Raw genomic sequence first — 12,643 nt, forward strand, 5'->3', positions numbered from 1 at the left:
AATGAGGACAAAGCGCTATATAGAAAATTGATGGACTGGCAAATGACAATAAACACAGAAAAAAAAGCAAAAACTATTTGGCAAAATTCCAACAACATATTCAAAACAAATGTACATTTTATAACCAATTTGACAGCGCAGCGCTTTGCAAATGTTCAATATTTGCGCCACCTTGACACACTTTTTTCCCTTTTTCTCAGCCATGTGCGAATCTGTTTTCCAGTTGTTGAATTTCCTTTCAAAAATCACCCTGCACATTCTTGCTATGGACTGTGTTTGAGCATGTTCTAACACCCAAACTAACTTTTTGTTGCCAGTGAATCACTCCTCACATTGGGGGGTGGAACTAAAAACTGAAACTTAACAAGCGATAATTGGCAATGTTATTAATCAGACTACCAAACCCCCTCTCACTAGGGTGCATTGTAGCTACACTTAATGATGGACCTCAGGTGTAACTTTAAGTAACAAAAGTGAATCTTTAAAAAAAAAAACATAATAAAAACAAAATATTAGGGTCCATCCTTATAGATCAACAATGAGGAACCTTTTTCCCATCACATAAAATTTAAGAAAAAAATGCAGCGATTAAAAAAACAACAACAACCTTATGAACATTTCTGGGCTTTTTATACCAGTTTTAAGGTTTTATATGATTGGGTCGGATCAAGTGCTCTTGCGGGCCCTTATACGGCCCACGGGCTGCGAGTTTCCCACCCCTGCTTTAAACGCATGCATGGCCTGATTCTCATGTTTGTCTCTCATGACTTATTCATATCCACCCGACACCTGACTCATTGTATGCCAAATTAAACATTAAAATGCTTCTCTCTTGCACTAAAGTTATTTATTTTATTATTATTATTTTTTTGTAATGTTCCCCTTACAAAATACTTAAATCAGGAACTAGAGGTAATGGTACACCCAGTTTGTATTTGTTACGCATGACTGCATCGTGGTTTTGACCAACTTGTCGAGAGCAGGGGGAGACAATGGGAAACAATTTTTTTAACGTTGCAGCTAAGTTTGGGAGTTCAGAGTTCATTAATCGATTTGTTTCGAGTCCTGTAAATTTTGCTGACTCAATAATTTAGCAGGCGCTCAGCAAAAGAAGAAATTCAAGCATACTGATCTTTATCTCTAGGATCAATGCAATACACAAACATATGTATTTATGTACTGAACCTTTCTGGGATTGATTCTTCTGCAGAGGAGTTTTTTTTCTTTTTCTTTTTACAAACCTCCCTTTGACACATCCATCCAATAAAAGCCTTGTCACACTCTTGCTACTCCACCGCGTGCTGCTGTGTTGAGTCACTCATCCTTTTGTGCTCTATTTGAGCTCTGAGCAGAATTCAGACGTCCGCCAAGGCCAAACAATCATAGTTTCAATCCACTATCTTTCTATGAACGTACTTTCACAATACTTCCCTGTGCATATAGTGTTCTTTTGGTGATAACAGTGTTGCGTTTGAGCCAAATATACCTTTTGGAAATATGGACAAAAAGTTCCATTTTGGTTTCATCAAACCATAACACATTTTCCAACGTGTTTGTGAAGTTTTTCTTACAGTCAAAGGTTCTGAAGATTGAAGTAGTGACTACATCCAAGACAATAAAATTGCCATTTGTTTGCCATTAACTTCAGCTACATGATTTTGCAACAATTTTGGAGAAAATGATACAAAATGCTTAACACATTCCACAAATATGGCGGGCACAGCACATTTTATTGGCAACGTTGTACAGTACGACCTCAAAATCTGAGCACATACAACCATAATTCAGAAACATTTCTTGGGGAAATATATGTAATTTTATTGTACAACGTACTTACATAGAGGAATAAAATAACAAAACACTGACGCCTTCACAGAACAGGTGTTTTGAGTAAATTACACACAGGTGCACTCTATTTACTCATTAGGTGACTTCTGAAGGCAAAAAAAATATGTAAGAAATTGGAGGAAGTGGAACCGCCATCTTTTCAGACGTCACTCGAGATGTCGGCAAATCTCGCGAGACCTCAATTTACCGCGCTAGAGCTTAGGTTAGCCAGCACCAAAGGATTAAGTCGTCTTATGTCTTTTTGTAGTTATTATTTTAATGTACAGGGCATCCTCAAGTTGCAACATAGTTTCGTTCCTATGGTGATGTCATAACCTGATTTTTTTTGTTGTTGTTTTTTTTTAACTTATGTACTGTATGCAGGAATAATGATTATCATCATGAGCATTTAACTGTTCTGCCTATCACGATACATCACTAGCATAGATCGATGAGCAAAGACATTATTTGTAGTAAATAAAGCATAATTTCTGCACTAATTAAGTGAAATTGGATAATTTCACGCAGCGCACGAGGCGATCTCGCACGGCACGCTAATGTGCCGCCACACAGTGGTTGGGAATCACTGCTTGAAGGTAACACTGTATTTGGCATTAGCCTTAAAACGGGAAAGGTGAGACATGGTCCCCTGAAATTCTCACGTTCTCTAATTGTTTCCAGTGCATTACCCAGTAACAACTGCTGCCAATCACTCCTGAGATCCGACTAATACAAATCAGCAGAGGAGAGAGGTCTGAGTATGTCAGCGGCATGTCGGGAATTTTATAATTAAACGCTGCTCATCTGTCACATGCAAAAGCTCATTTAGACAGAGTTAATTAAGGTTGATAGAACATTCAGCATTCCCAGCAAATCCTATTTGCCAAAAGCGGCGCGTTGACGGTAACATCTTGCAATGTTCTTTTGAATAATAATCGCCGCCCGATAGTTTGTTTCAAGGGAGACGTCAAAAAGAATGAAGATGTGTGAGCACGTCGTCACCTTACTATACCCCGGATCGGCCGCCATTTGATCACAGGGCTCGTTAAAAGACAGTTAATTGTGCTGCCTAGTGATGAGTAGGTTTATCTTAAAATAATACCATAATTCTACAGGTGTAGTTAGTATAAACACACTAGTTTTAAGACATCTTGGTTCTATTTTTAGGTTAGCTATTTTTACTTGTTTTAAGTATTCTCGCCAAATATTTGTTGTTCAATGAGTAGGTAATTTAGCTTAAATTAAGTTAATTGTTTTTTCAAGGACTCCCTCTCGCAACGTACAAGCGACTTCGCTGCCTGGAATTGTAAGCAAAGGTTAAGAGTCTGGCATTAGCGCTTGGTTGTCATTAGTCCGTCGATCTGGTTTCCAGGCTCCTGTGACGTCCTAAATCGTTCCAGGCAAGAGGAAGCCAATAATGACAGCTACAAACCACGTCCATGTTGTCTTTTATAGTAATACTGTTAGTGAACGTCAGCAGATCGTATGTTGTGGTCCGGTTTGATGGGCGCCTCACACAGCAGGTCATCTTCTCCCAGTGAGTTGCGCTCAAAGATGACACAATTTGGGATGTTAAAGTTGGACAAGAAGGTGCAGTCGGTGTCTGTTTCCCTCTCATCCCCTACGAGTCCATTGAGAAGTAAGCGTTCCCTCGTGTCTTCACCTTCCTGTGACTGGTTGACCGTCTCCCTCGTTGCATTCTGCTTCGCCTCGGCCTTTTGCCTCTTCTTGCCCTCTTTATCCTCACTGATGTAGAAATTAAAGTAAGAGCGGGACTCTGCCAGGAAGGGACGAGAAACGGCTTTGTGGTCGTCGTCTTTCGGACCGATGACGTTCACAAGACCGCTTCCCGGACCGGGCAGATTCTCGGCGTCTGGGTTTCTGGCAAGAAAGCGAAAGACTGAAGCATTATTTGCATCCATCCAACCATTTTCTGAGCCGCTTCTCCTCACTAGGGTCGCGGGCGTGCTGGAGCCTATCCCAGCTGTCATCGGGCAGGAGGCGGGGTACACCCTGAACTGGTTGCCAGCCAATCGCAGGGCACATAGGAACAAACAACCATTCGCACTCACAGTCATGCCTACGGGCAATTTAGAGTCTCCAATTCATGCATGTTTTTGGGATGTGGGAGGAAACCGGAGTGCCCGGAGAAAACCCACGCAGGCACGGGGAGAACATGCAAACTCCACACAGGCGGGGCCGGGGATTGAACCCGGGTCCTCAGAACTGTGAGGCTGACACTCTAACCAGTCGCCACCGTGCCGCCGCATTATTTGCATATTAAAAAAAACAACAAAAAAACACACACATTCGTAGGGATGGGAATTGATAAGAATGTAGCAATTCCGATTCCACTTTTTATCTCGCACTTCATTATTGACGCCATGTTGGAGAAGTTCCGAACCAAACTACACTTCTTGAATGTGACATTATCACTCATTTGCCACATGAGAGGAATCGATAAGCAGGCGCGCTAACAAACAATTCCTAGGCACTGAATTAGAGGGGAGCAGTTCTCGAGAGAATCGTTTTTTCTATTCCGATCCCTACTCATTCATTTATCCCTGCTGACTTTGAGCGAGAGCATGACGAACATTCTGGAATGTTCGTCAGCCAATCGCAGGGCACAATCACGGATCATGCAGGTAAAAGGAATAAAGCACAACATTACACACGATCAAATGAGAACCAAAACAACAGCTGTATGAAAAGTCTTCCTTTTTCAAGGTAACGCTTAGTTTGGATTGATACTGTCATAGTAATCATTTAACACCTTGTCTATTTTATTTATTTTTTCGCAACAGTGACAAAATGCCTATAACACAGGTGTCAAACTCTTTGCCCAGGGGCCAGATCTGGCCCGCCACATCATTTTATGTGGCCCGCGAAAGCAAATCATGTCCGTCAATTTTTGGATTATTGCTCAAATCTGTACCAAAATTAAAAATGTTCATATCGTTGAGATATCGCAATCATTTCTTGTTACCAAACACCTTTTAGAGTAACTTCAACAAACTATTATCCTTGACCTCTGATTTCAAAACTAGTTATCCATTGATTTGTTGATGAGCCGTTTAAACGTTTTTATGGTTTCACAGTCATAACGAGCCACTGAGGAAAACCGTAACTACAATTTGGCCCTCGACAAAAATGAGATTGACACCCCCGGCCTATAATATATTTGGGATTGTAGCGTTGCATCCCATGGTGCAACGTTTCTTACTTTTTGACCGCTGATCCAGATTCATATTTTAGATCAAGGTGGCAGGTTACATCCTGATGCATGATGAACAGAGAGACAGTAGCCATGGTATGACAGTACAAAGAAATAGTATACTCACTCCCGCTGTGGAGCTCCTGTCTTGGCCAGCAAGGTGAGAACAAAAAACATGAAAATGACGAACACTGCAAGTCCAACCCAGAAGCCGATTACGATGGAGTCTGCAACCACACACACAAAAATAAAAACATAAAAAAATGTATGTTTATGAACGTAAGAGCAACAATTTGACATGTCGATCTTACATCTGTGTGCTTTGAGTCCCTCGAAAGAGACGGGCTCCTCGTCGTAGTATTCATATTGCCACACGTAGTCGGTGCGCGGCGCGCTGCTTTGGCTCCGGTTGTGCGAACTCATGTCAATTGGCCTTAATTGACGCATGCGACACAGTGACACCGAATCAACAACACGCTCGACGGATGATAATTGACCAACAAACGCGAAGTTTACCTTGCATCGGTCCTATTCACGCGCCGTGCGGGGAAGCGGTTGCACCTCCGTCCACATCTTGGGTTACTTCCACGCACTAAAACCGAGGCAACACATTTTCTAAGAAGCCCATTCAACAGACCCGTCATATAAACCAGGTGTAAACCCTACTGTGAGAGATGTCAGTCAGATGAATCCCCCCCCCCCCCAAAATAAAAAAGAACTGAGCACCACATCAATGCAAATCATTGTAATCCTCAAATAGCACGCACACCTGCCCCCTAGTGGCGCTGAGCTGTAAGGTTTTTAGTCGGAAACATGTTACTTTCTCCCGTTGATAATGTTTATAATATGTTTATGAAATTAGTCAATTGATAAAAAATAATTTTGAATTGATGTCCACTGTCTAGTATACCATCTTTGTGGAGTAACAGAAACACGACTTGCTAAATTGAATGCTAGCAATAATAATCAACTTTACTACCTTTGTGGTAATACTATACCATTACTCTGTTACCATATGATTTTTCACTGCATGCTGTATTCGGGTACATACAGAATTTTCATTGCAAGCCTTCCAATGCTTGCAAAGGTCATTGCAACCCTGTCAGGTGGTTTCCAAGGTAACACTCAGGACTTCAATTAGAGCAGGATGTGGCCCTTTTAGATGTACTCGTCAGCTGTACAAGTGCTACATCGGAACAACATGACCTGCAATGCACGCTTGTTGGCCTCTTTTTAAGCGGTGGTGTCTTCACCTCTTGTTGCTCTCAACTCTTTTGTCACATAAGGGTACACACAAAGATGTACAGTGGCGAATTTGAGCATTTTCTCTTTTTCTTCTGATCAAAGTCAAGCCAGTCATGGCATGAATATCTGACGTCTTTGTAGGCTTGTCCTGTGTTTTGCGGTGTGTTAAGAGTGATACAGTACTGTACAGTGTATAATTGTACCTGGCTTAAGACAAAAATCTCCTTGGAGGGCTGCAGAGTATTTGAACAAATCATGAGGACGCTTTTGAGTGTTGGGAGTCATCCAGCTCTTACAGACACATTTGTTAACCCTTTCAATTTGAACCTGTCAGTTAATTTTTTGAACAGTCTTTTCACACCTTTCCAGCACTTGTTAATAGGGACCCGGCAGATTACTGCAGATTTCCTAGTTGGTTACTTTATATCACAATGCTAGGTGGCTATGTGTTGCGTATTTTTTACACTTAAACTTTAAAGGTTTGCGTTCCCACAAAGTTTAACAGATCTGGCGTAAGATTTTCAAATGAATAAAAATGCAGGACTGGAAGGAGACATATCATGCAATTTGTTTTCAGAATTTAAAACTGTTTTCAAAGCATCTTTATAGAAAATCTAACAGTCTTTCTTTGTCACACCTTGTGACATTTTTTTATTATTATTATTGTTTTTTTTTTACAAAGCTGCAGAAATGAACACGTCATTGTTTACCCACTTATGGCTTTAGGGTTGTATTACAAAAACTAAAATACTGTAAAATGTATAAAAGATATGTTGAAAATTCAAATGGCAGGATGTCAAAAATGAAGACCTGGAATCTTACCGATATGGCGAGAAAATGACCTCTCTGGGTCATTTTTGACCCACTTGTGCCTCTATAAGTGTTAAGTACAGAGTGTGAGTACTTTCTCCACCTCTGCTAATGTTCACATTTTCCCCCTGCAAGGTTAGTCAGTCTCTGTTCAGAAGAACAGTTCTTCTGCTTTGATTTTGGTTATATTCTTCTTGGTTTGGTCTCACAAACATTAAGAATGGAAAAAGTCAGCCAAAAAGTCCCCAAATGCCCCAAAACAAAAGCCAACATTTGGGAATGATTTAAGTTACATCTGTGTTTGTGCCTTTGTATCATTTGTCGAGCTTGTCCCCATTTGTGTGTTGTGTTGTTGACAAAATGATATTTCTTCTCCATGAATGCATCTGCTCATGTTTACATATGAGCTTGTTTTGTGTACACAAGGCTGACACATGCTGTCACCCCCCACTTTTTCTTCCATCATTCAAACAGCAGGGACTGACAGGAGGATATGTGGGTCTTCACACCGACAACCAAATGGCTATCTCGCTAGCCATCTCTCCTTCCATCCAAAATCTCCTTCTCATGAGAAAATGGAATTGTGGGATGAGTCTCGGGTTTCTTTTGTGTTCTCCACTCCACATCCCGAAAGCAGAGTACATTGCTTCTGATTATTCCCATTCCATTATAAATGGATCAAATCTGACCCATTCATGGGAAGCCAAAAGAGGACATAGACACACGCTCACTTTTTTTTTTTTCCAGATATGTCCAACGCTTCGACATTTTGAGGGTTTTTAATGGTTATCCTTTCATGCTTTTGTCAGGCTTGCTTTTTGGGGAGCTTTTAGACACAGCAAACGCGCAGAACTGTGAATGTCATTGCGGTATTTAGTCATCGTTGGAGGAAGGAAAACCTTAAAAATAAGCCCTCGAAACGAAAATGTTGTATACCTACAAAGGATTGGAGGGCCTTGCCAAGAAAAAAACATCTAAATATGAGAATAAAGTCATATGTTCGTAATAATGACTTCATTCTTGCAACAATAAAGTTACGATAGGACAATCAAGTGTCAGCAATAATAAACTTGCTATGTTGGAATGTATATTACACTAATAAAATCAGAATACAAAACATTGAAGCCATAATGTTATGAGAATTAAGATGTATCCTCTCCTCTTTGAGAAAACCACAATACGGTAAAGAATGAAGCCATAATATTGATAATAAAATTACAGTGATGATGATATGAGAGAGAGGCGACTCCTGGGAAGCTTCACCCCTGTTGCATGTTTTCTCTATTTGTGGATAATGGCTCTCAACGTGGTTCGCTGGAGTCCTAAAGCTTTACAAATGGCTTTGTAATCTTTTCCAGACTGATAGGTGTCAATTACTTTATTTCTCATCTGTTCTTGAATTTCTTTGCAGCGTGGGATTTTTTTGCATTTTTTAATTTTAAATTATTATTATTATTATTTTTTTTTTTGCTTTTTGAGATCTTTTGGCTGACATTATTTTTGTCAGGCCGGTTACTTTTAAGTGCTCACTTGATTGAACAGGTCTGGAGGTAATCCGGCTTGGGTGTCGTCAGTGAAAATGAACTCAACTTTTTGAACAGAATTTCAGAAGAGGGCAAATACTTTTTCACTGCACTTTGTATATAAAAAGAAAGAAGTTGGGATTTAATCCAACTAAAGTCGTAATATTTTATGACAAAGTTGTAATGTTTCTTGAATAGTCGTATAATTACGAGAAAATAGTGACAATATTAAAGTTAGCATAAAGTTGAATGCACCGCAAAAAGAACAATGAAAGTCTTCTTTAAAATAGTCTTAATTTTATGAGACTAGAGTAATATAAGTGAAAGACAAAAGTTTTCAGGCTGAGACCAGCAGCTGCCATCTATATTCACAAGGTCATGTTAAATATTTGTTCAAAGCACTTGTGGTTGATGATTGAACAAACCCAAAAATAAAAAAGGGAATTCAGTTTTTGTATTGGTTTCCCAGCAACACGCAAACATTTGCACAATCGCACTAAATTGTGGGTCATGATGACAAAGTCTATGTGACAAAACATCGACAAGTTCATTGTTTGTCAAACATGCTTACTACGCAGTTCTCCTTTATATGCATCCATGAAGGTTAAGCGAGAACAATGATAGAGAAGAAACAATGTGGAACTTCTTTTATTAACATACAACTTTTTTTTATTTATTAATTAATTTTTTTTTTTTTTTTAAAAAGATGCTGCAAGTTGGCAGAAGTCACCTTTAAACGCACACTCATCACCATGGGACCTATTGCAAATGTGGCAACCATTAACTTTGAATGAGGTCAGACGCACACACACACACACACACACACACACACACACACGCACACACACGATTTATTTACCCATCAATCAGCTCCAATCCCAGCATGTAGTTTTGCACTGCCCCCTACTGATACGCACCGGGAGAGAACAAAACTATTCAACCCCAAATGGGACTAATTAAATCAGTAGATTACGCTTTGTTTTTATTTGTCGAACGGCTTTGCTCCATCCTAAATGTCATTACAGACTAATGACGTATGTGTGGCAACAAACCACTTTAAACACATTAGGGAGAATGTTTTACAAACAATCAACTTTTAATTGGAAAATAACAATATTCATAGTAGTTTTCAGCTACATTTTCACAGGTTTAAAAATAAATAGATTACAAAGTTTCAACACTGTATTTTGCATTTATCTCTTATAGTTGACATGCATTATTTTGTCGTTTTTTTTTTTAAGGGAAATGCAATTCGTACTTGGATGTCATCACAAGTTATGCAATGTTTGGTTTTAAATGCGCATTATGGTTACTAATAGCCATCATGATTAAAATCCTTAGGCAATATTTATGACCTGTTAGGGAACTCTTCCCCATGTTTGCTCACGCTCTAATGCAAAAATCTTTTTTTTTTTTTTTTTTTTCCTCCCCGGGAAGCATTCAAACTACTGCTGAAAGGCTGTCGCGTGTCCCTCCCCTCCCCTCTCATCAGCCACGCCACGTGGAGTTGTCAAACTGGGCACGTGTGTCTTCGCACCTTCCACCCAAATGTTTTTTTTTTTTTTTTTTTTACGCGCAGCCGCGGTGAGCTCGTAATGGGATGGAAACGCTCGCCAATTGAGCAGATACTTTCAAGTGTGTCTTTAAACTGTAAACGCGTCTGACTTGAGGATGAGTTTTACTGCGTTATTTCATCTGGCGTCACACTTGAAGCGGAAAATTAAAGCGTTGACGCGTGGAATCTCATCGAAAACAATGTTTAATCCCCCCCCCCCCCCCGCCCAAAAAAAAAAGTAAAGCAAGTTTGGCCCATATGGTGTAGGTTTGCTCATGTGTGACTTCGCACCTCCGCGTCGTGGCGCATGGAGACACTTGGCGGAGCGTCAAAAGTCCAATTTGGCACTCTTGTCCGGGCCCCCCCCCCCCTGCATGTTAAATAGCTGCGACCCCTCATTGCAGCAACACAACCTCTTGAGAAAAGGACCACCATCATTATCACTCTATTTTTGCCAACATGAACCCTCGCAGTGGATTTAATCAGCAGCAGTCCGATTTGTGGAGACCGTGGATTAGAACCGAGACGACAGCTTCCGCACTCAGGGTAAATTCGACTTGACTTGACTGCACTTCATTCCAAATAAAATAAAAATATATGCATGGGAGGAAAAGTCTAATGAAGATCTAAAACTTTTTTAGGCTCCTTTCAACCCTGCTGAAACGCAACCCAAACCAGCCCTTTTCATTCACCCAGTCAAGTAAATTTCATTTTTAGTCACATTTATTTTTTTTTAAATATAATTTCTGCTAATTCAACAGGGCTTGATCTATGTTCTTCATCTTTTTGGTATTTAATCATTTTTGTTTTTGTTTTTAAATTCCCCTTTACAGGTTGTACTGGCCCAAAACCAAATGCTTTGACTATTTGTACCGTGAAGCCGAGATGCTCCTTCGGAACTATCCGGTCCAAGCCACCATCTGCCCCTGTGAAGACTCTTCGTCCAGTGAGGACGACAGCGAGGAAGAAGAGGAGGATGACTATGATGATGATGATGATGATGATGATTATGAGAATGATGACGAGATAGAGATGGCGAAGGAGCTCAACTAAAAAATTTATATAAGTAAATCATGTGCATAATGCATTAATATATTTCCTCTTCCTATTTATTTTGTAAATAACTGTAAATAGACTCTGCGTCATTTTTTTATACCAAACAACAAGAACAAAAAAATGCTTTTAAATTATTTTGTCAACGTTTCTACCTCATTTGTATTTTGTGCAGCCTTGCAATAAAATACGTTCAAGGAACATCGTTATTCTCAGTTTTATTTTTTCGGTGTTATGAATAAAGTTGGTGTTAATTTATAAATAAATGTAACGAATGGTGTGTTTCTGCAAACCTAGCACGTTCCAATTAGACTGAGATAAGATACATTTCTTTCCCTTGCATTGTAAGGCACACTTACAAGCAGCTCTTTTCCCAGCCCTAAGTGCAAGGTCGTAAACGTACCACTTCCTCTGCACAGTCGCCTGAGGTGCGCACGGTGCGTGACAAAATGGAGGTGTCAACCTTCACATGAAAGCTTCAACATGTGCACTGGTGTGGAACTACACTGCATTCCCTGAAAGATGTTTCTATTTTGTATTTAAATTTACATAGTCCAAATAAAATTTACGCAGCAATATAGTGCAAAAAACCTGCTATCAAATAAAGGGTGTATGACTAAACCATCAAATCTGAAAAAAGGTTATTTAAATGTTGAGCAACAGCAAAGATTGCATTAATAAAACCAACAATGTAATTCTATCATTTCTGGTGGAAGACAACTCATACATACAGTATGCATTTTTGTCCATACAGTAAACCCTAGTGATGAATGAAAATACCAAAAATGGACCTTGCATTTATTTTTGGGACTTTGATATGAACAGAAATGGGCTTTTGTGAATACTTTGACGACTAATATATAAAATCCTTTCTTTGCGCTTTCCTTTCTCTCTGTTAATTGGCATCCAGTCAGTTAGCTTGTCAGTAGCACCTTGGCTTTAATATTAACGCATGGACATGTCACAACAGTGGTGGCACTGACCATCTCAAACATTTCTAACACGCAAAGCTAACTTCTAACAACATAGACAGTTAGCTACAATTAAATGCAGCAAAAATGAGCAATGTTAATGCTCTGTATTGCTCTGTGGAGATAGCACACTTAGAACCCAGTCAGGAGAAGAGGGAGGGATTGGGTGGAACAAAGCATTTTTGAGGTGGGGGCGCTGTATTTTTGTTGTCCGTCCATTTTCTGAGCCGCTTCCCCTCACAAGGGTCGCGGGCGTGCTGGGGCCCATCCCAGCTATCATCGGGCAGGAGGCGGGGGTACACCCTGAACCCTTGTTGTTAAAATATTATATTTCAACCAAGTACTGTATTTTTATACACTTTTCTGACTTGTTTAAAAAGAAGAAGCAGTCTAAATAAATAAATAAATGAGCACCCGCCAAAATGGGCTAGAAACGCCTATGATT

General features: G+C 39.8%; 2 protein-coding genes across 2 annotated transcripts in view; one reads left to right on the top strand and one right to left on the bottom strand.

Annotated features, from left to right (window-relative positions):
• The window catches only part of LOC133467889 (protein ripply2-like), a 29,037-nt gene extending 17,618 nt beyond the window's left edge, over positions 1-11,419 (top strand). The window contains exons 2-5 of the mRNA XM_061753027.1: positions 9,326-9,414; positions 10,648-10,720; positions 10,816-10,874; positions 11,008-11,419. Of these exons, the coding sequence (XP_061609011.1) occupies positions 9,410-9,414; positions 10,648-10,720; positions 10,816-10,874; positions 11,008-11,227 (357 nt within the window). The 5' untranslated portion in view covers positions 9,326-9,409 and the 3' untranslated portion in view covers positions 11,228-11,419. The remainder of the gene's footprint in view (positions 1-9,325; positions 9,415-10,647; positions 10,721-10,815; positions 10,875-11,007) is intronic.
• LOC133468657 (melanocortin-2 receptor accessory protein 2-like) lies at positions 1,712-5,759 on the bottom strand. The gene is made up of 4 exons (XM_061754834.1): positions 5,558-5,759; positions 5,353-5,474; positions 5,169-5,268; positions 1,712-3,708 (listed from the first exon to the last, which is right to left on the bottom strand). Exons 1-4 carry the CDS (start codon positions 5,683-5,685, stop codon positions 3,291-3,293), a joined length of 768 nt encoding a protein of 255 aa, XP_061610818.1. The 5' UTR covers positions 5,686-5,759; the 3' UTR covers positions 1,712-3,290.
• Positions 11,420-12,643: the final 1,224 nt, after the last annotated feature.

Source organism: Phyllopteryx taeniolatus, chromosome 18, assembly GCF_024500385.1.
Source record: "Phyllopteryx taeniolatus isolate TA_2022b chromosome 18, UOR_Ptae_1.2, whole genome shotgun sequence".
Classification (NCBI taxonomy): domain Eukaryota; kingdom Metazoa; phylum Chordata; class Actinopteri; order Syngnathiformes; family Syngnathidae; genus Phyllopteryx; species Phyllopteryx taeniolatus.